Source organism: Schistocerca serialis, chromosome 7 (genome assembly GCF_023864345.2).
Source record: "Schistocerca serialis cubense isolate TAMUIC-IGC-003099 chromosome 7, iqSchSeri2.2, whole genome shotgun sequence".
In the NCBI taxonomy this organism is placed as follows: domain Eukaryota; kingdom Metazoa; phylum Arthropoda; class Insecta; order Orthoptera; family Acrididae; genus Schistocerca; species Schistocerca serialis.
Genome location: NC_064644.1, coordinates 187,127,199 through 187,152,590, shown reverse-complemented (window position 1 = coordinate 187,152,590; position 25,392 = coordinate 187,127,199). Strand labels below are relative to the sequence as shown.

Here is a 25,392-nt window from a genome sequence, read left to right as displayed (position 1 = left end):
TAGGATCATTCTATTGACCGTCTCTCTGCACCACTGTCAAAAACCCTTTTTCAACACGTATCAAATTCAAATGTATATCACATATTAAGGGCTACGGTCCCTTGGCAGTGAGAAAAATTTAACCTTCTCAGCCAATTCAGTCAAAAGATACGGCTATTTATGACACCTATTTCGTTACTCACAAACTCACTCCACGAAACCTGTGGTGTACTTCCTGTGGACCTAGAATCACGAAATCAGGAAACGAGGTTTCACGGTACAGCTTATGGATAAATTCCGAAAACTGTTTATTTGTAATTATATCATATGAAAAAAATATTTTCTTGTCATTTATTATACGACTGTCTGACTGTCCGTCTGTTAAGACCTCTTTTTCTTAGGATTGGGTTGACACATCAAGTTGAAATTTATGTCACGCACTATGGTCTATAGATGCTTAGAGTTGTAAAAACTTTGTTTCTCAGTCGATGTACTAAAAAGATGCGGCCACTTAATTAACATATTTTACACTCGCAAATTCACGCACCAAAACATACAGGTTCTTCTCGTTGATCTAGAACAGGCTTGCTCACATCGGGCATTCGGGCTAGTGAGCACCTGCTTAGTGCACGGGCGGCGAGCGGGCAGGCTAGCTGCGTACTGCTGTCAACCTACTGGTTCGCTGCGGTGACAGCTGGTGCTATGAATATGAATTCATCTGAGAAGAGACCAAGTCCTAGTGCAAATTGCGTGCACCGAGAATCCCAAGGGGAATTGCAATGGCTGTTTGCGAATATGGAGGACGTGCTACATGTTAAGTACGTCAATATTCTGTTATACCAAAAAATATAACGTTGAGCGACACTGCAGTTACAAACGTTGTGACGTGTATAAAAGTGTTCAGGGAGGTGAGCGTCTGCAATTAATTGCAAAGTTGAAATAATACTTAAGCAATGAGGTAAGCTGGGTTATCAACTATTAATATTATTCTGGTTATATTACAACTGAATTTACCCGACACTTTTATTTCTAGGAATTTGAAGCTACAAATGAAGGCGCAGTCTGCCCAAATAGCTAGACTCGTCTACTACTTTAAATGTCTCATTTCATAGTCTAATTCCCTCAGCATTACCAGATTTAATTCGACTGTATTCCATTATCATCGTTTTGTTTTTGTTGATGATCATCTTACATCCTTCTTTCAAGACACTGCCCATTCCGTTCAGCTGCTCTTCCACGTCTTTTGCTGTCTCTGACGGAATTATAATGTCATTGGCAAATCTCAAAGTTTTATTTCTTCCTGCTGGACTTTAATTCCTACTCCAAATTTTTCTTTTGTTTCCTTTACTGCTTGCTCAATATACAGACTGAATAATATATGTGATAGGCTACAAGCCTGTCTCTGTCGTCTCAACCACTGCTTACCTTTCACACCCTCGACTTTTATTATTGCTGCCTGGTTTCTGTGTAGATAGTAAATTACCATTCGCTCCCTGTATTTTATCCCTGCCAGCCTTAGCATTTAAGAGACGGTATTCCAGGCAACATTGTCAAAAGCTTTCTCTAAGTCTACAAGTGATATAAATGTAGGATAGCCTTTCCTTAACCCGCCTTCTAAGATAAGTCGTAGGGTCAGTGTTGCCTCGCGTGTTCCTACATTTCTCCGGTACTAAAACTGATCTTCAGCGAGTCCCGCTTCTACCAGTTTTTCCATTCTTTTGTAAAGGATTCATGTTAATATTTTGCAACCGTGATTTATTAAACTGATAGTTCGGTAACTTTCACACATATCAGCACCTGTTTTCTTTGGAATTGGAATTATATTCTTCTTGAAGTCTGAGGGTATTTCGCCTGTCTCATACATTTTGCATACAAGATGGAAGAGTTTTGTGTTGGCTGGCTCTCCCTAGGCTATCAGTAGTTCTAACGGAATGTTGTCTACTCTCGGGTCTTTTTTAGACTTAGGCCTTTCAGTGCTCTGTCAAATTCTTCACGGAGTATCGTATCTCCAATCTCATTTTCGACCACGTCCTCTCCCATTTCCATAATATTGCCCTCAAATACAGCTCCCTCGTATAGGCCCGCAATATACTCTTTCCATCTTTCTGTTTTCCCTTCTTTGCCTAGGACTGGTTTTTCATCTGAGCTCTTGGCATTCGTGAAGGTGCTTCCCTTTTCTCCGAAGGTCTCCTTAATTTTCCTGTAGGCGGCATCTCTCTTTCCTCTACTTTTCTCTAGTCATATATGCTTCTAAATCCTTGCATTTGTCCTCTATTTTCCACTACCTGTCAATCTCATTTTTTAGACCTTTGTATTCCCTTTCGGTTGCTTCATTTACTGCATTTTTTTATTTTCTCCTTTCATCAGTTACATTCAATATCTCTTGTGTTATCCAACGATATCTAATAGCCCTCGTCTTTTTGCCTACTTGATCCTCTGCTGCCTTCACTATTTCATCTCTCAAAGCTACTCATTCTTGTTCTACTATATTATCTCCCCTGGTCCTGTCAATCGTTCCCTAATGCTCCCTCTGAAACTCCCTACAATCCCTGGTTCGTTTAGTTTATCCAGGTCCCATCTGTGTAAATTCCTACCCTTTGGAAGCTTTTTCAGTTTTAATCTACAGTTCATAACCAATAAATTGTGGTCAGGGCCCACATCTGCTCTCGGAAATATCTTACAATTTAAAATCTGTTCCGAAATCTCTGTCTTATCATTGTATGACCAATTTAAAGCCTTCCGGCTTCTCCAGGTCTCTTCCACGTATAAAACCTTCTTTCATGATTCTTAAACCAAGTGTTAGAAATTATTAAATTATGCTGTGTGCAAAATTCTACCGGGCGGCTTTCTCTTTCATTCCTTTCACCCAGTCCATATTCATCTACTACTTTTCCTTCTCTGCCTTTTCCTACTATCTATGTCCTGTTTTCTATATGTATTGCAAATCTGTGTGTATGGTTAGGAGTCAGTCCAGATGTTCATCTAAAGTATTTTGGAGAAAGTCTGGAATGTCGATGTATGGATGTCATGACTGGTTTTGGATTAATGGGGAAAATTTTTTTTCATCATTTGTCCGCTGTTTTTCAGTTTCAGTATTGTACCCCGAACATATCGAAGAAGGATTTCACCACCAGCAGTGACGTAGGAAGTGTATCTCTGTATGCTCCCTATTACACTTTCTGGTTTTGATTAGAATTTTTGATAATGTTCTTTTGTATTTAGGATGTATCTTACGCTTACTCCAAACAGAAGAACACCACATAAGCGAGAGAGCAGGTATTAGTCAAAAAGACCGCAAAGGAAAACAGTAGATGCGCAGACCAAATCATTTTACAAAAGAAATATTATACGAATAAATGAAAATATTAAAGTAAGTAATTAATTTCAGTAGAACAAATGGAAGATTGAGTCTAAGGACATTTGCCATTCTATCAAACATTCTAGAAATGGCGTAGAAGTTTTTAACATATATTTTCCAAGTGTTTCTTTAGTTGAGTCCATTCTAAGACGGTGTCGGCATTTTCAGTAGATACCAAGGATTGATATTCGAATCTTTTACGCCGTCATCTCTTCCCGTTGAATACTGCTCATGAACTCTTATTTTACTTTGCCGTATCCACAAAATTTTAAATTCAGGACGCTGATACCGTCTGATTGTTAATATCTAATCGCGCTGAATGCTCTTAAACACATATCACTTGATTAAACTACTGAAGATATTGTTACTGTTTTCTTGCACAGGTTGTATCCAGTGGTAATAGGCAATGGCCGCTGTCTGACGAAGGACACCGTCATCGCTGGATACCAGATACCGAAAGGGGTGAGTTCAGCTGAAACTACCATCTCTCCGCAACTTGCCAAACCATCTAGTCTCACAGGATTTCTCGTCAACATCTTTCGCTTTCTCTCCTCATTCTAGGCTAAACCACTTCTCTTCGCCTCCATGACACTGTGAAGAGCGTGATGTAGGGAATAGCTATTACCTCCGGAGGAATCAGCGGTAGCAGAGCACTGTCTAACGAGTGACACAGAATGATACATAATGAGACATACAGTCACTACTGCGTTTTAGTGTGTCTTAAGGGAATCCATTGAATAGAGACTAGTGGATAATATTATAGAATAAGTAGAGGCAAGGGTTATCGTTTAAGTAAAATCTGGAATCTTGTTTTATCTTAAATTAAAGAACAACGGTCTTTGACTTGGGGTGGCTGAGCCACGTACTCTATAACGATTCAGCAATCCTGTCAGATGTCGCCATCGGGAACTGGTCATTGGCCGCCTGTGTGACTGCCTGACGTCCCTACCGTGACGTTATGGGGGCAGCACTGTTTATTACGTTTAAATGTGTACACTTCTTTGGGAGTGGGCGCTACTGTTGCACCATTCTGCTCTGCTGGTACGACTTTATTAAGGTCTCTGCGTGTTCATCTGTTTCGACTCGTGCCTGTTAGAAAAGGAAAAGGTCTCATACTTTAGTCTGGCAGAGGACGTTTTATTATTTTTAAAATTTTGCAAAAGGAAATTTTAAGATAAACTGAATATGCCCCAGAAGACGAAATGAGTTGTTAATAAAAGAACAAGTTGCAACCATACTGTTTTTAATTAAAAAAAAACAGAAACTAAAACATATCACAAATACACCGGATAGATGGGCGGTCTGCCTGTTATAGCGCTGTTTCCGAGGCAAAAACTGTTCTTTCGTGATGTCACAGCGTCAGCCAACAGCAGCACAGATCGCTGCTGCCCTACCTCACTTTTCTACGGACTTCGGATACGCGTACCATAGATGCTTCCTGAAGAGCGGCAGCAGCCTTTTCGGCATTTGCAGTGCTGTAAGCAAGGAGAAAGTACTGCCGTTATTTTTCTTCCCGAGGGCATGCAACTCCACTGTAAGTTTAAATGATGACGTGCTGCTGGGTAAATATTCCGGAGATAAAATTATCCCCCTTTCGCATCTTCAGGAGGGGACAACTCAGGAGAATGTTGTCATCAAGAAAAACAAACTCGCGTTCTACGGGTCGACGCACTGAATGTCAATTTACTTAATCGGGTAGATGGTTTAGAGAATTTAAAAAGAGAAATAGATAGACTGAAGTTAGATATGAGGAGAATTAGTGAAGTGCGGTGGCAGAAAGAACAGGATTTCTGGTCAGATCAGTACAGTGTTATCCACAAAAAATCAAGTAGCCATAATACAGGAGTAAGCTTAATAATGTACAAGAAAACCGGAATTCGGAAAGCTACAACCAATAGTACAGTGAACACTTTATCATAGTCAAGACAGACACGGAGCCCACACCTACCACAGTAATATACGTTTATATATCATCTAACTCCACCGATGATGAAGAGACTGAAAGAATGTACGATGAGATAAAAGGAATATTCAGATAGTTAAGGGAGACGAAAATTTTATTGCAGTGTGTGACTGTAGGTATGAGAATCGTCAAAGAAGGTTGTATACATGGAAGAGATCTGGAGGCACTGGAAAGTTTTTATTATATTACATAATGATAAGATTTTAAACTCCAAAACAATACCAGGGACAGATGTGGACTCACACCATAATTTATTCGTCATGAACTGCAGGTTAAACCCGGAAAAAATAAAAACTGCAGAAATGTATACCTGGCTATGTTGAAAGAGCAAGAGATTATTGAGAGTTCAAAAATAAATAAGGCAATAATATACTAATGCATGTACGAGGAAGATGAATGAGTTGCCTTGAAAGATGAAATACTGTAGACAGCAGACGATCAAACAGGGAAACAAATAGAAATCCTTGAATAATGCAATGTAAGGGAGAAAATCTAGAAAAGACAGCCAATGAAGCAGGCGAAATAGAATACAGAGTAAAAAAAGAGATTCATAGGAAATCCAAAACGACTAAGCAGGAATGGTTAAAACACAAATACAAAGCTTTAGAAACATGCATGCCTCAGAGAAAGATAGATGCTGCCTACAGAAAAAGCTGAAGAGACCATTAGAGATAAGAGAAACAACTGTATAAGTATCAAGAGCTCAAATCACAAGCTAGTGCTAAACAAAGAATGAAAGCTGAAAGGTAGAAGGTAGATACAGAAGATCTATGTAGGGGAAGAAAACCTGAGGACAATACTATGGAAAGAGAAGTGGAAGTATGTCAACATTATATGCGAGACGAAACTTCCTGGCAGATTAAAACTGTGTGCCGGACCGAGACTCTAACTCGCGATCTTTGCTTTTTGCGGTCAAGTGCTCTACCAGCTGAGCTACCCAAGCGGGACTCACGCCCCGTCCTCACAGCTTTAATTCCGCCAGTACCACGTCTCCTACCTTCCAAAATTCGTAGAAGCTCTCCTGCAAGTTTCGCAGTTTGTAGAGCATATGCCCGTGAAAAGCAAAGGTCCCGAGTTCGAGTCTCGGTCCGGCACACCGTTTTAATCTGCCAGGAAGTTTCTCATCAGCGCACACTCCGCTACAGAGAGAAAATATCATTATATGGGAGTTGTTATACTGCGGGAAGAATTCGATAAGGCACTGAAAGACCTAAGTGGAGATTCACGGGAAGGCCACCCATGACAAATTCCACCTGGTGAAAAATGTGTATGAGACAGGGCTAATAGATACAGAATGGAAGAAAAAAGGACATGGTTAACAGTGGTACTGGGTATCCTCAGCCACGTACGTTAAGGTGGACTGCGGAGTTCGATGTAGATGTAGATGTAGAATCCAGTAACTTGATTCCAAAAACCATGCGCTGATAGGTGTGGATACTATGGTTGCAAAATATTTACACAAGATTGGAAAAAGCGGTAGAAGCCGACCTTGGATAAGTTCAATTTTGGTTCCGGATTTTGACTAATCTACACTATCTTATATTTTGATAGTGTCAGAGCTAAAATGCAGGAATCGAAAGAATACAGAAACCAAAATGCAGTTTTAAAAGTCGAAAGACATGAAAGGGAAGCAGCAATTGAGAAGGAAATGAGTCAGGATTGTAGCCTATGCCCCATGTTATTCAACCTGTACATTAAGAGAGCAGTAAATGGAATAAAGGTGAGATTTGGAAAGGAAGTAAAAGTTCCGGGAAAGAAGTAACAAATCTGAGGTTTGCGAATGCCGTAATACTTCAACGGACTTGGCAGTGTATAGAAAAGAGATTATAAGATGAACACAAACAAAAGTATAACAAAGGTAATGAAACGTAGTAGAAAAAATTCAGATGATAATAAGGGAATTAAAAGTAATATACTAAGAGTTGAAGGTGAGTTTTCTGTATGGACAACAAAATAACTGATGATGGCTGAAGCAGAGCGGATACAAAATGTAGACTAGTAAACACAAGAAAAGCATCTGATAAAAAGTAATCTATTAACATCGAATTATACTGAGGCGACAAAAGTCATGGGATGACTATGGGCACATATAAAGATTGGAGTGGTATCGCGTACACAAGGTATAAAAGGGCAATGCATTGGTGCAGCTGTCTTTTGTACTCAGGCGATTCATGTGGAAAGGTTTCCCACGTGATTATGGCGCACTACGGGAATTAACAGAATATGAATGTGAAGTGGTGCTTGGAGCTAGACGCAGGGACATTCCATTTGGGAAATCGTTAGTGAATTCAATATTCAGGGATGGACAGTGTAATAGTGTTAGGAGAATGCTAAATCTGAGGCATTACTTCTCACTATGGACAACACAGTGGCCAACGGCCTTCACTTATCAACCGAGAGCAGCGGCGTTTGCGTATCGTTGTCAGTTCTAATAGAGAAGCAGCACTGCGCAAAATAACCACAGAAATCAATGTGGGACGTACGATGGACGTGTCTGTTAGGGCAGTACAGCGAAGTTTTGATTTAATAGGCTACGGCACGAGACGACCGACGCGAGTGTTTTCCAACAGCATGACATCACCTGCAGCACATCTCCTGGTCTCGTGACCATGTCGGTTGGACCCTAGGCGATTGGAAAACCGTGACCTGGCCAGATGAGCCCCGATTTCAGTTGGTAAGAGCTAGTAGGATTCGAGTGTGGCGTACATCCCACGAAGCCATGGACCCAAGTTGTCAAGAGACCATGTGCTAGCTGATGGAGCTTCCATAATGGTGTGGGATGTATTTACATGGAACGAACTGTGACCTATGGTCCAACTGAACCGATCATTGACAAGAAATGGCTATGTTCGGCAGTTTGGAGACGATGTGCAGCCAGTCATGAACTTCATCGTCCCAAACAACGATGTCATGTCAACGGACCACAATTCTTCGCGGTTGGTTTGAAGAACATTCCGGACAATTCAAGCGAACGGTTTTACCACCCAGATCACTCAACATGGATCCCACAGAACGTTTATGGGATATAGTCGAGAGGTCGGTTCGTGCACAACATCCTCAATTAAGGACAGCTACAGAGTCTCAACGTGGCTCAATGTTTCTGCAGGAAGCTTGCAACTACTCGCTGAGTCCATGCCAAGTCTAGTTGCTGCACTACACTGGGCAAAAGAAGGTGCTACACGATATTAACAGGTATCCCATGACTTTTGTCGCCTCGGTGTAAATTAAAGTGTTCGTAAATAGTTTGTGGAAGTATTTGTCTGGAGTGTAGCCTTGTACGGAGGTGAGACGTGGACGATCAGCGGATTAGACAAAATGATAAAAGATTTTGAAATCTGATACTATAGAAGAATGGTGAGTATTAGATGGGCATATCGAGTAACTATTGAGAATATTTACTATTAAAAACAGTCTTGATCACGATTTATTTAACAAGGTGACCGGTTTCGACCACTACTGTGGTCATCTTCAGACCTATAAGTTGTATACAAAGCTCTAATTAGAGGGCTGCATACATTAAACAAAATACATAAAGTTATAAAGCTATAAAACGTTGAATTATCATTGAGTAGGAACCTCTTTCTGTTGGAGAATCACTACTGGAGAAACCAGTGCACGTTACTATATATAATGGAGGCTCCACCCATTTCTGACTGCATGATGTCATTATTAACCAATGAGTTATGAGTCGAATTACAATTTAAAATTTCTTAGTTAAAAGAACATTGTCAAGAATTAGAAATAAATACACACTAAACTTAGCTTATTAAACAGCTATTGGCAATTAAGAAGCGTTAAAAATATTTAAATATGTAGGAAAATGAACTTCGGTTTGGCAGTACATGTGTTGCCCTCTCAAGGCCTGTCAGTGAACCATTTGGAACCACTGGTTGCTATGGTGAAGTTAGACGCCGTTGCAAAGATGAAGCAGCAGGCTTTTTTCACTGAAGTTGTTGTAAAGTCGATAGTCGAACTAGTGGTTGCCATGGTGAGGACAAACGCCAGTGCAAAGATGTGGCAGCAGGCTTCTTTCCAACGAAGTTGTTGCGAAGTAGAATGGCAAAGACTGTGGCGTCAGACGATGTATTATTGAGCAGCAACTTGTCTTTATTGAAACGAAAAGAGTAAGCTACAATAATCTGTAGCTGACATGTATCCTACACGCTGCCCAAATACGATACGAAGTAGTTGTCCGTATATATGAAATATTATCTATGAAGTTGATATGTAGATTACATGTGCTTTTTTTTAAAGGCATTGCTATTCCTCAAGTTATATGCCAGTCATATAAGCAAATAAAAATGAAAGAATTTAAAATTATAAAATTATGAGCCAGTGTCAAAAATAAAACGATGTGAATTAGCAATATGCAGTCTAAAAGCATAAAAGCAAAAATTCTAAAACAGATAGTCAATCATAAAATAATGTTTGGTAAAAGACAATTACAATGTAAAGATAAAATATTTGCTAAAAGTCTTTATAATTAAAAAAATATATAAAATTATTTTAACCTTTTAAAACAAAGGACAGAAGAGTAAACATTCTAAAGCAGATCATCGAAATATATACTGAATCTGATTGAGTAAAAACGTAATTTACGGCACAAGTTGACTAAAAGATGGGAATAGTTGATAAGATACATTCTGAGGCATCAATAAAAAGTCAATCTGGTAATTGAGGGAAATCCGGGATATGAAAATTGTAAAAAGTCAATCTAGTAATTGAGGGAAATCCGGGATATGAAAATTGTAGAGTGAGATCTAGGCATGAATGCAATAAGCTGGTTGCAGAAGTTATTTTGAGGAAAGAGGCTTGCACAGAATAGGCTAGCGTAGATAGCTGCATCAAACAAATCCTCGGGCTGAAGACCATAACAACAACGCTGGACCGATAGAAGAGCCAGAGGAGGAAACCCTAATTGAATATTTTCAACATTTCGCGGCCCTGTCAGCAACTGTATAAATATTAATTTTAATTTTAATAACCAACAGCCTCAGTTGCACCGTGTACCTAGAATTAGTGCTGTACTGCTCGAGTACAGCACTCGTGGCTGCCGCATCGCGGTCGCGAAGTGGGGCCGAGGCAGTGCCAGATAAGTTTTACATTCTGACGATAATTTATGGATTTGTAGTTTTAGCTTGACGATGTCCACTATGGACAAACGGTAGTTACTGTTATTCTGAAGAAGGTTGGGTTATCCCGACTGAAACCTGGGTAAATTCTAGGTAAACGGTTCAACTGGGGCTGTTGGTTATTAAAATTAAAATTAAAACCCTAATTGGGCTACGAACCGTAGAAGAAACAACAGTCGAGATCAACACACTATATGGACAAGTAATTTAAACGATAAGGTTTTTGTGTGGACTTCGCGGAACGTCACCCCAAGAGAATAAAACTATTCTAAGGCGAAGAAACTGGATGCGACGATGTGGGGTCCTACTGAACCGAGCATTGTCGCGTCGCCAGAAAACCAACATCCTGGTGTCTTTAAAAAAAAAAAAAAAAAGGAAAGAAAGGCCAGGGGTCAGCAGGACTCGCGCATTAAGGTTCCGTAGAAACTTAATTATGTGTATAGCGGTTCATCCAATCCGGGAAACGAAGGTCTCGACGATTTTTGCCTGTTATCGACACAAACTGGCAAAATATCGGCCACAGGGATTTCAAGATTTACTAGAATGTTTTACTTTCAAGTCGGATAACAAGTGACAAAATAAATATTTTTCGTGTGATATAATTAAAAATAATTTTTCCTTTACTTGTACTGTAAAACCTTTCGTTTTGCCAAATGTCATGGTTCTGCTTCAACGGGAAGCAGCCTGTAGATTTGGATGAGTGAGTTAGCAAGTACCAAAATATGTGACATAACTCGTCATATGTTTTAGTTGGACTGACTTAGAAGCTTACATTTATTACACCGCCAAGTGAATACAGATTTTCGTATTTGATATAAATTTCAGTATGATGCGTCTACCGCTTCCTAAGGAAAAGGGGTCTTATCAGACGGACGGACAGGCAGTCGGATAACAAATGACTTTTTTGTGTGATCTAATTACAAATTGGCAATTTTCGGATTTTTTCTTCTACTTGTACAGTGAAACCTTGCTTCTTGCCACAATTCATGATTCTAGACAACAGGAAGTACTCTATAGGTTTTGATGACTGAGTTTGCGAGTAATAAAAGATGTGACATAAATAGCCGTATCTTTTCATTGCACTGACTTAGAAGCTAACGTTTATTATATTGCCACGGGACCATAGACCTTAATATGTGACACAAATTTCAAATTGATACGTCTACCCGTTCCTGGGAAGAACGGTTCTGAACAATCGGACAGACAGACAGACAGACAGACAGACGAACGGACGGACTTCAAAATTATCCTATAAGGTTTCTGGTTTTACCAATTGAGGTACGAACTTAAAAATATTGACCTCCCATTGGAACCAACAACGCTCCGCAGCATGACATCAAACCGTAACCACCGAAGCTGCCGAATTTAACAGCTCCGATCCCACCACTAAGATCAACAAAAGCCAACTAGATACAATTCGCCCGCTATCTCAGCACAAAATCCATCCTGTTCGCGATATCGCCTCCTTGGATGATTCCATCATTTACCTGACAGAAGAAAATCTCCATGGCACCAAAGCTGGCGATCACGACCACGACCAGACAATATACCAATTAGAGCAAATTACAACCCCTCCTTGAAGAACTAAAACATCAGAAACGAAGGGGCCGAAGACTGAAGCTCCAGATTAAACGAACAGACTATAATTTATGCAAGGCCTTCGGGAATGGCGCACTGAGACTCGGAAGACGTGATGAATACATGTCCGAGAAAACAGACACCACATACGTATAATTACGTTTATACTCCAAACCAAGAAGGAGTGGCAGTTAGTCAAGATATTTCATCACAGAAAGCACCTAGACAATCCCCGGCAACGCTGCAAATACTAATCCAGGGTGCTTTTGCCGAATAAGACTCACTGGGAATAAAACACTCTATCATTGACTCAGCAAAACGAGCGCGAAGCCAATGAAAAGCGCGTAATTAGCAATCTAGCGCAGAGACCTAACTACAATAGAATCCATGCTGACCAACCATCAGCAAAGTAAAGGCCATTATCAGTGTTCTAGTACCTCTCAAAGCACCAGGCGCAGACAAAGCAGCCTATGAACAAGTGACGCATCTACGGCATAAACCACTGGTTTCACGGCAATTTATGACACCTGCCTCCAGAACGAACGTTTGCCCAGAACAATGGTGCATGGCACAAAATTGTGCCGATACCAAAGCCTAACAAGGATCCAACACAATTCAAAAATTACCGGTCCATTATCCTCCTTACTTCACTGGGCAAAATATTCGAAATAACCATCGAAAGGAGGACTGAAGGATCTCTGACAAGAGATGATACAGTATGACCGGGAGAAAAGGGTTTTCAACGGAATATTTTCACCGAAGTAAAATTACTCGGAATGACAGAGTAGATGACTAGAAACTTTAACCTGAATAAACTCGCACCAGCGATAAACTTGACTGTGAAAACGCATACGACAAGGTGTGACGCCGAAACCTTGTCGTCAAACTTCGACAACAGAGAACGATCCTGGATTGTGATATTAAACTAAAAAGAAAATCCATGTTCGTGAGTCAGTTAGTTTTTTAATTGAGTTCACTCGTTAGTAAGTAGGATGTTTGGTTAGTTAGTTAGCTAGTCAGATGATTTGTTTGATAATTAAAAGCTGTGTGGCCTCATGACCACGAAACAAACAAAACTTATCCGAATCTGCGGAAAAAATTATTTGGGTCAACATCTGTAAAACTCTAATTCCTATCTCTCTTAAACCCCACCCTATAGGGAGAGATTCAGTTTTAGCGGTGAATAAGTATTTTTTATTTATCTGTAACCATTTTCCACGAAAAAATGAGAACATGGATTTTCTTGAATTACAGCGCCAACTACTAAGAATCAAAAGAAATGTTTAAGACAAAATTTACGTAGTTTGTTATGTAGAATCTGATTCTGCAGTAAAAAATGGGGGTTCCCAGGGGGCTGGGGTGGCGGGATAATTTTAGCACCAGCCGATGTCCTCCTCGAAAATAATCAACTTTGATTCTACACATTTTTTCGTGTGACGCTTATTTTTCGAGTTATTCTAGTTTGTCAAATTAAAATTTACACCCTGTATACAGCTAGAAAAGTGTCATAACTTATGAAAGCATGTAATTAGTCAGCATGTTATCTTATTTGTCGCCGGCCAGTGTGGCCGAGCGGTTCTAGGCGCTTCAGTCTGGAACCGCGCGACCGCTACAGTCGCAGGTTCGAATCCTGCCTCGGGCATTGATGTGTGTGATGTCCTTAGGTTAGTTAGGTTTAAGTAGTTCTAAGTTCTGGAGGACTGATGACCTCAGATGTTAAGTCCCATAGTGCTCAGAGCCATTTGAACCTTATTTGTCGCTGAGAAACTGTGCTATAGTTGTAAGACTGAAAACTAACGGTGCTATTGCAGATTATGTGATGTAAATGAATACCATCGACTGTGTATTGACGGTGGAATGTGGGATTCAAAAGTGGTTACAGCATTAAGCCCATTTGTTAGGTTCTCCATCTATTGCTTTGTCGATCCATGTCTCCCTCTCCTTCTCTCTCTCTCTATCTCTCTCTCTCTCTCTCTCTCTCTCTCTCTCTCACCCCTTGTTTGTCACTTGCATGTTCTCTCATTCACACTCCCACACTCATTCACTCACTCTCATACTCACTCAGTCTAACTCACACTCACTCACTCACATTCACTCTGTCACACTCAGACTCACACTCACTCAAATTTAGTCACACTCACATTCACTCATTCACATTCATTCTCAATTAGTCACACTCGCAACCTCTCTCTCTCTCTTTCTGTAAGTGTGTCTGTCTGCCTATGTGTGTGTGAATGTGTGCATGTGTGTTTGTTTTTTCCCAATAGTGAACTGCTACCTGCTGTTGGTGAGTGTGGGTTGTTCCCCCAGCAGTGCTGTGACTTCGGGTGCTGAGAGCGGCCGGGCCCCTTGTGTTGCAGACGCAGGTGGTGTTCCAGCACTACGTGATGGGTCGGTCGGAGCGCTACTTCCCGCAGGCGGGCCGTTTTCAGCCGGAGCGCTGGCTGCAGTCCCGTAGCCACCACCCGTTCGCGTCGCTCCCCTTCGGCTACGGCCGTCGCATGTGCCTCGGCCGCCGTTTCGCTGACCTCGAGATACAGATGGTCATCGCAAAGGTAGGAAGGTTTTGGAGCATATACTGTATTCAAACATTATGAATCACCTCGAAGGGAACGATCTATTGATACGTAATCAGCATGGTTTCAGAAAACATCGTTCTTGTGCAACGCAGCTAACTCTTTATTCGCACGAAGTAATGGCCGCTATCGACAGGGGATCTCAGGTTGATTCCGTATTTCTGGATTTCTGGAAAGATTTTGACACCGTTCCTCACACGCGACTTCTAATCAAGCTGCGGGCCTATGGGGTATCGTCTTAGTTGTGCGACTGGATTCGTGATTTCCTGTCAGGAAGGTCACAGTTCGTAGTAATAGATGGCAAATCATCGAGTAAAACTGAAATGATATCAGGTGTTCCCCAGGGAAGCGTCCTGGGACCTCTGCTGTTCCTGAGCTATGTAAGTGACCTGGGTGACAATCTGAGCAGTTCTCTTAGGTTGTTCGCAGATGATGCTGTAATTTACCGTCTAGTAAGGTCATCCGAAGACCAGTATCAGTTACAAAGCGATTTAGAAAACATTGCTATATGGTGTGGCAGGTGGCAGTTGACGCTAAATAACGAAAAGTGTGAGGTGATCGACATGAGTTCCAAAAGAAATCCGTTGGAATTCGATTACTCGATAAATAGTACAATTGTCAAGGCTGTCAATTCAACTAAGTACCTGGGTGTTAAAATTACGAACAACTTCAGTTGGAAAGATCACATAGATAATATTGTGGGGAAGGCGAGCCAAAGGTTGCGTTTCATTGGCAGGACACTTAGAAGATGCAACAAGTCCACTAAAGAGACAGCTTACACTACACTTGTTCGTCCTCTGTTAGAATATTGCTGCGCCGTGTGGGATCTTTACCAGGTGGGATTGACGGAGGACATCGAAAGGGTGCAAAAAAGGGCAGCTCGTTTTGTATTATCACGTAGTAGGGGAGAGAGTGTGGCAGAGATGATACGCGAGTTGGGATGGAAGTCATTAAAGCAAAGACGTTTTTCGTCGCGGCGAGATCTATTTACGAAATTTCAGTCACCAACTTTCTCTTCCGAATGCGAAAATATTTTGTTGAGCCCAACCTACATAGGTAGGAATGATCATCAAAATAAAATAAGAGAAATCAGAGCTCGAACAGAAAGGTTTAGGTGTTCGTTTTTCCCGCGCGCTGTTCGGGAGTGGAATGGTAGAGAGATAGTATGATTGTGGTTCGATGAGCCCTCTGCCAAGCACTTAAATGTGATTTGCAGAGTAGTCATGTAGATGTAGATGTAGGAAAATACTGTAGAACTACTCCCACGTTACGTTAACCGGGACCTAGAAACGACGGAGAGGCTCCGTCCCCGCCGCAGCCGCAGTGGTCCACAACCCCACCACGGCTACCGCAATCTACCCCTCCAGTGCCCCACACCAAACCCAGGGTTATTGTGCGGTTTGGCCCCCGGTGGACCCCCCAGGGAGCGTCTCACACCAGACGAGTGTAACCCCTATGTTTGCGTGGTACAGTAATGGTGGTGTAGGCGCACGTGGAGAACTTGTTTGCGCAGCAATCGCTGACATTATGTAGCTGAGGCGGAATAAGTGGAACCAGCCCGCATTTGCCGAGGCAGATGGAAAACCGCCTAAAAACCATCCACAGGCTGGCCGGCTCACCGGACCTCGACACAAATCCGCCGGGCGGATTCGTGCCGAGGACTGGCGCTCCTTCCAGCCCGGAAAGCCGTGCGTCAGACCGCACGGCCAACTGGGCGGGCCCTACTTCCATAATCGAGCCAGTACCTTATGATGGATGATTAACAGAAAATGTAGCACGACTTAACCATCACGATGACTAGTCACACGGTTTTAATTATAAACCAGAAAAAATCAAGCTGTAACCATGGAACTTTGTGATAATTAGTCTTTCACTACATAGGCACCCTCCAATGACGAATGACTGGGTGGAGACCTTAGTAACAGAAGTCTGCATTTTGGCTAGTCATGAAACGTTTCACCATGGAAATAATCTCGTCGGCGTTATGGAAACGTCTGCCATTGAATGGTTTCTTCAACTGAGGAAAGAAGTAGAAGTCACTGGGCACCATTTGAAAGGGGGGGGGGGGGGGGGAGGGGTTAGAAGAAAAATTTGTTGTCCCAAAGAAGCAGCAAGTGGGACCGTATCCTGTGAACAATGAACTGGAGCCTTCTCGTAAAACAAAATCACCCTCTCAGACTGCCTCCCGCTGTGCTTCGTCACAATAACCTCTCGCAGCCTCGTCAGAAGATTTCGGTAATGTATTCCCCTACGTCTTTTCCGAGCATATGCTACCACCAAACCATGGCAGTCCCAAAAAGCCCTCAACATCATGTTGCCTGTTGATGGTTGGGTCTTAGCCTTGTTCGGCGTGTTGTATCCACGGACCCAACCAACCAATCAACCAACTCGCGCACGCGCGCCCTGACCGTGACGTCGCTGGCCACAGTTCCTGTCGCGGCCGTCGGCGTCTCAGGGCGTTACCGCCGACGGAAGAGGTCGCGCCATGGCTGAGCTCGGGTTCGCAGCGCTCTCTGCCTTTTGCATATAAGGAGGAGCGCTGACCCCGAGACGGACAGACTATTGTCGATTTTCTATTGCTAGCCTTTCGTGGAGTTTATAGCGGAGCCATTGCAGTGTTATGCAGGGTGATTCAAAAAGAATACCACAACTTTAAAAATGTGTATTTAATGAAAGAAACATAATATAACCTTCTGTTATACATCATTACAAAGAGTATTAAAAAAGGTTTTTTTTTTCACTCAAAAACAAGTTCAGAGATGTTCAATATGGCCCCCTCCAGACACACGAGCAATATCAACCCGATACTCCAACTCGTTCCACACTCTCTGTAGCATATCAGGCGTAACAGTTTGGATAGCTGCTGTTATTTCTCGTTTCAAATCATCAATGGTGGCTGGGAGAGGTGGCCGAAACACCATATCCTTAACATACCCCCATAAGAAAAAATCGCAGGGGGTAAGATCAGGGCTTCTTGGAGGCCAGTGATCAAGTGCTCTGTCACGGGCTGCCTGGCGGCCGATCCATCGCCTCGGGTAGTTGACGTTCAGGTAGTTACGGACAGATAAGTGCCAATGTGGTGGCGCTCCATCCTGCTGAAATATGAATTGTTGTGCTTCTTGTTCGAACTGAGGGAACAGCCAATTCTCTAACATTTCCAGATACTGTAGTCCAGTTACAGTAGCACCTTCGAAGAAAAAGGGACCAAAAACTTTATTGGCTGAAATGGCGAACAAATGTACAACTAAATGAAACTTTATAGCTCCCTTAATTCGCCGACAGATAGTGCTTAGCTCTGCCTTTTGTCGTTGCAGAGTTTTAAATTCCTAAAGTTGTGGTATTCTTTTTGAATCACCCTGTATTTGTAGGCTCAGTACACGGATTACTCTTGCATATTACTTGGACTTGTATTGCTGGTGCACGTTTCGTCAGAAATAAAGATAAGTTCTCTCTTCATTCTAGCTGGCGCAATTCTTGGCATTAATTATTTTTCGGCCAACAGACATAGCTACATCCTGGTCACTACCCACGCTTTATACAACTGGTGGTGGCTGCACCAAAAGTACCGCCGAGGACCTTGGGTTAGGGAGCCGCCACAAAACGGCGATCGTGAAACCACATGTTTCCAACTGTTTGTTTGCTCCTTTGTTTCGGGGTCATATAGCCACACCAAGGATTCGTTCATCGTGATTAGATGGCTAAAGAAGTCATCTGGATTGGCCTTAATACGTTTACACGGGCTACCTCGGTTTGCAAGACTTTTTGAATTGGTGTACCTTTAATTGATTTTCGCAGAATTATGAAACCTTTCGCATTGTCTAATCTTGGACATAAAAAAAGTTGCTGTTCATTGTGGTACAGATTCTGCAAGTGCTTGGTACGTGGTCCATAGTAGTTGATATCACATGTCAATGCATAGCTCATGCATTTCCAGGAATTCATAGACATGCTTCCAAACCGATGGAGCACGTGTGGGACATTGAACTATAAAGAGTCATGCTGTAAGAATACACCACGTCTGACACTGTAAATAGCAGGTGTGAAGGTATGCGTGTCACGAGCGATAACTTCAAAGTGGTCTGCAATTATCGTAGTGCCTCCGGCAACGATCACTGATCCCAGGAGGAATTAAATGACAACCTGTTCTCCACATTACACTGTGTACTTTTAACGTCACATGTGCTTGTCAGGAGATCTCAACAACTCTACAAAATTACACATCCAGATGCTGTAATCGCCGTAATTTGAAAAGTGCTACTCGTCTCATCAGGTAACGTTTTTCCACTGTGGCATCTTGTAAACACGATATTTCTAAATTTACTGCAGACATAAGCGGCCCTGTCTTAGTCTCAAATAATTAAACGTCCACGCTCTCCAGTGTCGGACTCTCTTTGGAAATGATACGTAGGTGCCAATATCCTTAAAGCACTTCTGCTTCCTCCAGAACCGTTTTACTTTACATCGCCGCCAATCCGCTTCTTTAAGGGACACTTGCTCCTTCATGGTTAATAAACTATAATCGTTGTGCACGTGGACATCCGACATATCTTGCACTTTCTACCGCTTTCTTTCTCTGTTGGCCATGTAGCCGTGCGACGCTATTCCCAACACGCCCTTGGTCGTAAAACTCACAAGACACGAAAGCTTTGGTGAGAGATCTGGTCAAAAATATCCGGATACTTATTAGTGAACATCAGCATGGGGTGTGTCCACCCTTCGTCTTTGTGATGACTTGAACTCTGCTGGAGACACTTCCAGTGAGTCTATGAATGCATGTGGAGGAATGGCAGCCCATTCTTCCAAAAAATCCGACCCGGGAGAATGTAGTGTTATTGGACGTTGGGATCAAAAGCGAATTCTACGTTCTAACTTGTTCAAAATGCGTTTCATTGGATTTAGGATGGGACTATGGGCAGACCAGCCCATTTCAGAAATGTTATTGTCCAGAAACCATTGCCTCACAGTTGCTGCTTTATGACAGGGTGCATTTGTCTCCGAACGGTTCCTCCACTGTACGCACTACATTGTACCCTAGAATGTGTTCAAAGCCTCCGAAGTTAATGTTTTTTTAAGCGGAATAAGAGGTTGCACCCTAACCACGAACCTGATACCTCATCACCATCTCCTCTGTACATGGCATTATACCCCACTACAAGTACTCTTCGCATTGCACGTGAAATGGGCACTGCACATACAACTGAGTGGCGAGTACTCCACGAACAACAATTACACAATCACCCACAACGAATCCATGCAACGCTTGTGACTGACTTTGCACCAAGGGTCGCGATGTGCCAGTGGTTGCTCCAACAATGGATTGATCGACCAGATTTTCTCTAAATCCTGCTGCTTACTATCGAGGCCTCATTTGATCGTGGGTGTATTTCGAACAGCAGGAACAGCCACGTGTGGGATCAGAAAACCCTCATGCTTTAGTAGAGTCACACAAGTACGTTTTGCTGTGAATATCTGACTTCAAGAGGAATATAACAATTCCAATCCCAAAGAAAGCAGGTGTTGACAGATGTGAAAATTACCGAACTATCAGTTTAATAAGTCACGGCTGCAAAATACTAACACGAATTCTTTACAGAAGAATGGAAAAACTGGAGAAGCCGACTTCGGGGAAGATCAGTTTGGATCACATAGAAATATTGGAACACTTGAGGCAATACTGACCCTACGACTAATCATAGAAGAAAGATTAAGGAAAGGCAAACCTACTTTTCTAGCATTTGTAGACTTAGAGAAAGCTTTTGACATTGTTGACTGGAATACTCTCTTTCAAATTCTGAAGGTGGCAGGGGTAAAATACAGGGAGCGAAAGGCTATTTACAATTTGTACAGAAAGCAGACGGCAGTTATAAGAGTCGAGGGACATGAAAGGGAAGCAGTGGTTGGTAAGGGAGTGAGACAGGGTTGTAGCCTCTCCACGATGTTATTCAATCGGTATATTGAGCTATCAGTAAAGGAAACAAAAGAAAAATTCGGAGTAGGTATTAAAATCCATGGAGAAAAAATAAAAACTTTGAGGTTCACCGATGACATTGTACTTCTGTCAGAGACAGCAATGGACTTAGAAGCGCAGTTGAACGGAATGGACAGTGTCTTAAAAGGAGGATATAAGAGGAACATCAACAAAAGCAAAACGAGGATAATGGAATGTAGTCGAATTAAGTCGGGTGATGCTGAAGGAATTAGATTGGGAAATGAGACACTTAAAGTAGTAAAGGAGTTTTGATATTTGGGGAGCAAAATAATTGATGATGGTCGAAGTAGAGAGGATATAAAATGTAGACTGGCAATGGCAATGAAAACGTTTCTGAAGAAGAAAAATTTGTTAACATAGAGTATAGATTTAAATGTCAGGAAGTCGTTTCTGAAAGTATTTGTATGGAGTGTAGCCATGTATGGAAGTGAAACATGGACTATAAATAGTTCGGACAAGAAGAAAATAAGAATGCTGAAGATTAGATGGGTAGCTCACATAACTAATGTTGAGGTATTGAATAGGATTGGGGAGAAGAGGAGTTTGTGGCACAACTTGACAAGAAGAAGGGACTGGTTGGTAAGACATGTTCTGAGGCATCAAGGGATCACAAATTTAGCGTTGGAGGGCAGCGTGGAGGGTAGAAATAGTAGATGGAGACCAAGAGATTAATATACTAAGCAGATTCAGAAGGATGTAGGTTGCAGTAGGTACTGGGGGATGAAAAAGCTTGCACAGGATAGAGTAGCATGGAGAGCTGCATCAAACCAGTCTCAGGACTGAAGACCACAACAACAACAACAACAACAGCAACAACAACCTCATCACCATCTCCTCTGTACATGGCATTATACTACACTACAAGTACTCCTCGTATTGCACGTGAAATGGGCACTGCACATACATCTGAGTGGCGAGTACTCCACAAACAACAATTACATCCGTATCACGCTTATGAGTGAGTTTGCACCAACGGTCGCGATGTGCCAGTTGTTGCTCCAACAATGGATTCCTCTAAATCCTGCTGTTTACTAACGAGCCTCATTTAATCGTGGTGGTATTTCGAACAGCAGGAACAGTCATGTGTGGGTTGAGGAAAACCCTAATGCTTTAGTAGTCACACAATCAAGTACGTGTTGCTGTGAATATCTGGGGCGACATTGTAGACGACAATCTCATTGGGAAATAACTTCTACATGGCCGTCTGAATGGTCACCTGTACTTGAGGTTCGCGCAAAGAGCTCTACCTGAGTTGTTGGAGAACGTACCCTTGGCTGGTCGTGAGAGGATGTGGATACAACATGATGGTGCACCGCCTCACGTCAGTGTGGGTGCCCACAACCATCTCAATACTGTATTTCCTGGTCGCTGGATTGGGAGATCCTATTCCATTGTCTGCAGGTCACCTGCCATTAATTCCTTTGATTATATCTTTTGGGGATGCCTAAAGCCCCTTGCGTATGAGACCCCAGTGGATACGAAGATGGAATTAGTTGCCAGAATTGTAGCTGCCCGTGATGCAAAGAGAAACACACCAGGGATACTTGTCCAGATGCGTCAGAATTTTCTTCGCCGAAGTCATGCTTGAGGTTGATGCGCGTCGGTTTCAGCACGTTTTGTAAAATACAGTACAAATGGTACGCGCATTGTGTCAATGATGGTGATTGCAGTTAACTGTATGTAAATAAAAAACTACACAGTATTGTGATTTTATTTCTATTATCCACTTAAGCTGGCTTCTCCGACCACAAGTCCCCTACCTCAAATTGTTCAGTGGAGCATCCCCTACAACGTGTTAAAGTTTTGCACGCTCCACGGAAACACCCTGTAGACGTCGGAGAAAATCTTTGCGCTCACTTGAGACTGGTCTCTGAGAAGCATATGTTCACAGAAGCGTGCCTGAACTGAACTGAAACCTTTCAATGTAGCGACAGTGCGTCGACGGGCCAGTTTAGATAGAACAGTTATTATATCCAAAAACACCGCTACATACGCCCTGGCGTTTTGTGCTCTTGAATTGTCCTGCACGAAATTATCATGTGTTCTTTTCGTTAGTCGTTAGTCGTCTGAAAAAAAAATGCTCCGATTTATTGCTCACGTATCAGAAGTTGAGATTTGATGGGAAAATATGAGTCCAGTAATTCGTGTTGCACTCTTTGCACACCGCACCCCTGTTTTCACATCATGATGAGGCTCTGTAACTGGCGAGGATTTTCATAACTCCAACGTCGGTTTTTCTGCGAGTTCACGTATCCTGATAAATGTAGCCATAAACCACCAGAACAACGAGCATTTCAGGATCAACTTCTCCTTTATGTACAGATTGCAGACGCCTCTCCTAGTACTGTAGTCGAGCAACGGTATCTGAATTGTTCAGCCGATGGCACTCCAGTCTAACGTAAACGGTGCAATGATTTTTCTCAGACGTCTTTTCAAAGTCTTACCTTCTTTAGTTTTGATAGAACCTATATTTGGGTTACTATGTTCTGAAGAACGAACCAGAGCATTATCGACTATTGGAGCCTGCCTCGCCGTTACAGTTTCCTGCGGGACGCCAGATACAGATCTTGTGCTGTGTATGAAACAACGTAGCACACTTTTTTCCATAAAATATTGAGTTGTTTTTTTCTGTGTGGGCCATCTAAGTTTTTATTCCGTGTTATGTCGTATGTAATTTGCATTGTTACCACTAAATTCAGAGCCAGGCTTATGTGGAAAATTATTTGAGATGGACGGAACGAAACGCGCCGACCTGTGTTGCAGATGGTGCAGGCCTTCCGCATCGAATACCACCATGAGCCGCTGCAGTACGCCGTGCATCCCATGTTCACCCCGGACGGACCGCTGCGGCTACGGCTGGTTGACCGCAAATGAACCGCTGGCCACTGCCGCTGAGTTTTCCAGAGACGCCATCAACTTGCCTGGCCTTTCCCGAGAGAACGCACCTTTGGAAATGGCCTGAGTGAAGACATCTGCAAATTCTTCATCACCAACAACACCCGCCACGTCCGCTTTCGCATTTCATAGTGAAAGGCCGTTTACACAGCTGCACAGTTCCTGGTAGATTATACTGACCAGGAAATTATTGTCTCGAGAGTTCACTATATTACAGCACGTCAACGACCTAGCGACACATTATCTGATGAGGAAATCCTAGTAATCCCTTACAAAAATCTTCGTTAGTCATTTTCACTGTTATCATTATCACCACGTTCCCATCACAGATTAGACACTTAACTTCAATATCTACAGATCTCTTTCCTTCGTCTAGTCGCTCCACAAGTCTTTCCACTAGTTGTAATCAACAGTCCGATAATCTACCATTTATAAAGAGTGTCCTGTCTTAATTGTCTGTAGTCCATACTTTAATAGTTCATGCTTAAGATCTTCAGTTCTTTTCGGTGTCTACCAGTTATTATCAACTCTCTTTTCGTGTATCTTTTACCCCCAATTAAATTTCATTAGAGCCACCTAAATTTTCCGTCTTTCTTTTGTCCATGTTGAGCTACTGTGTGGACATTTTTCTGCTACTTGTTGCGTACGTTCCTAAAAAAAAATGACTTTGTTTTCGGTATCGTTACTGGAATTGTGATCGTTCTTCTTACCAAATATGTAGAATAAATCGTCTGTTTTATGGTTCTTGTAATACATTTGACATGTACTTCCAGAAATTTCGTTTTCGATTTACAGTGAATCTTACGAGTTGGTGAACAGATTTGTGTAGGTCAGTTATAGAGGATGCTTGTATAGCTCGATAATCGGTGAAGAGAAGAATTACCGGCTGATTCTTCCATTTATGTATTAAATCTTCCAACAAAAACTATGCAGTGTAAGAAATGCACATACTTCCTCCGGAGTTAATATTTGTGGGTACTGTTGTCTCAACATCGTCTACTGATTTTAAAGTAAATGTTTCTGGGTAGACATTTAATAATTTATAGAACGGAAGTGATTTGTTCATTAGTGTTAGGTCTTAAGAATGAAGAATCACACGATGTTTCAAAATATGATGAGCAAAAAGCTATAAAGCTAAAGACAGAAAAGTGAAAGTCAATTTTGCACGCACTTCGAGAAAGAACTTGGAGATTTGACGAATGAACATTTTACCTACTGAATGTAAGGAAAACCTTACTCAGAAAATATTATTTCCTTTACGACCGCTATTTCTGGCCATCGTGCTACCTTCTTGCCATGCCATGGCCCGTAGCTCCAGTACCTGAAGGCCAAGAGTAGACCTGCTGAGTACACTTCCTTACGGAATCTTCTTTCTTCGTCACATCTGTAGACTCAGGTTTCGGTTCTGGGTTTGGGCTGTGAACAAACAGAATATCTCTGTAGGAGAATAACTAGTGATGGAGAACATAGATAATACATGTACGAAATACCATCTGTTAGATAACTGTTTGCTGTTTCATGCCGATCATTGGAGAATACTTTAGATTTCCCAGTCGAATCATATTAAGTATTGAGAAGTAAGATCACAGACCAGACGTCTTAAGTAGCCCCTTTAAATATATCTATTTAATGTAATATATACTGCCTTTAATGTTTGTATAACTTATACTGTACTGTAATGTAAGCTGTTTAGAATAAAATGATGTGAAAACTATTACATGATTTGTAGTTATTTATAGCATGGGCTATACTGGTACTCCTTCACAATCTCCACCTATTATTCCATTCCGCCATCTATGACTCAAAGTTAACTAATGATTCACTTTTTTTCATCCTAGTCACATGTCTTTAAGGATACAGGTGATTCTTCTAGAAAAAAATGCAGCAGCTTTCATTCATTATTACTACACTAGAAAAAAGAA

General features: G+C 41.9%; 1 protein-coding gene across 1 annotated transcript in view; it reads left to right on the top strand.

The window, feature by feature from the left end:
* LOC126412350 (probable cytochrome P450 301a1, mitochondrial) overlaps positions 1 to 25,150 on the top strand; it is a 260,468-nt gene extending 235,318 nt beyond the window's left edge. Inside the window, exons 9-11 of the mRNA XM_050081903.1 lie at positions 3,721 to 3,799; positions 14,371 to 14,565; positions 23,339 to 25,150. Of these exons, the coding sequence (XP_049937860.1) occupies positions 3,721 to 3,799; positions 14,371 to 14,565; positions 23,339 to 23,449 (385 nt within the window). The 3' untranslated portion in view covers positions 23,450 to 25,150. The remainder of the gene's footprint in view (positions 1 to 3,720; positions 3,800 to 14,370; positions 14,566 to 23,338) is intronic.
* The last annotated feature ends 242 nt before the right edge of the window (positions 25,151 to 25,392 follow it).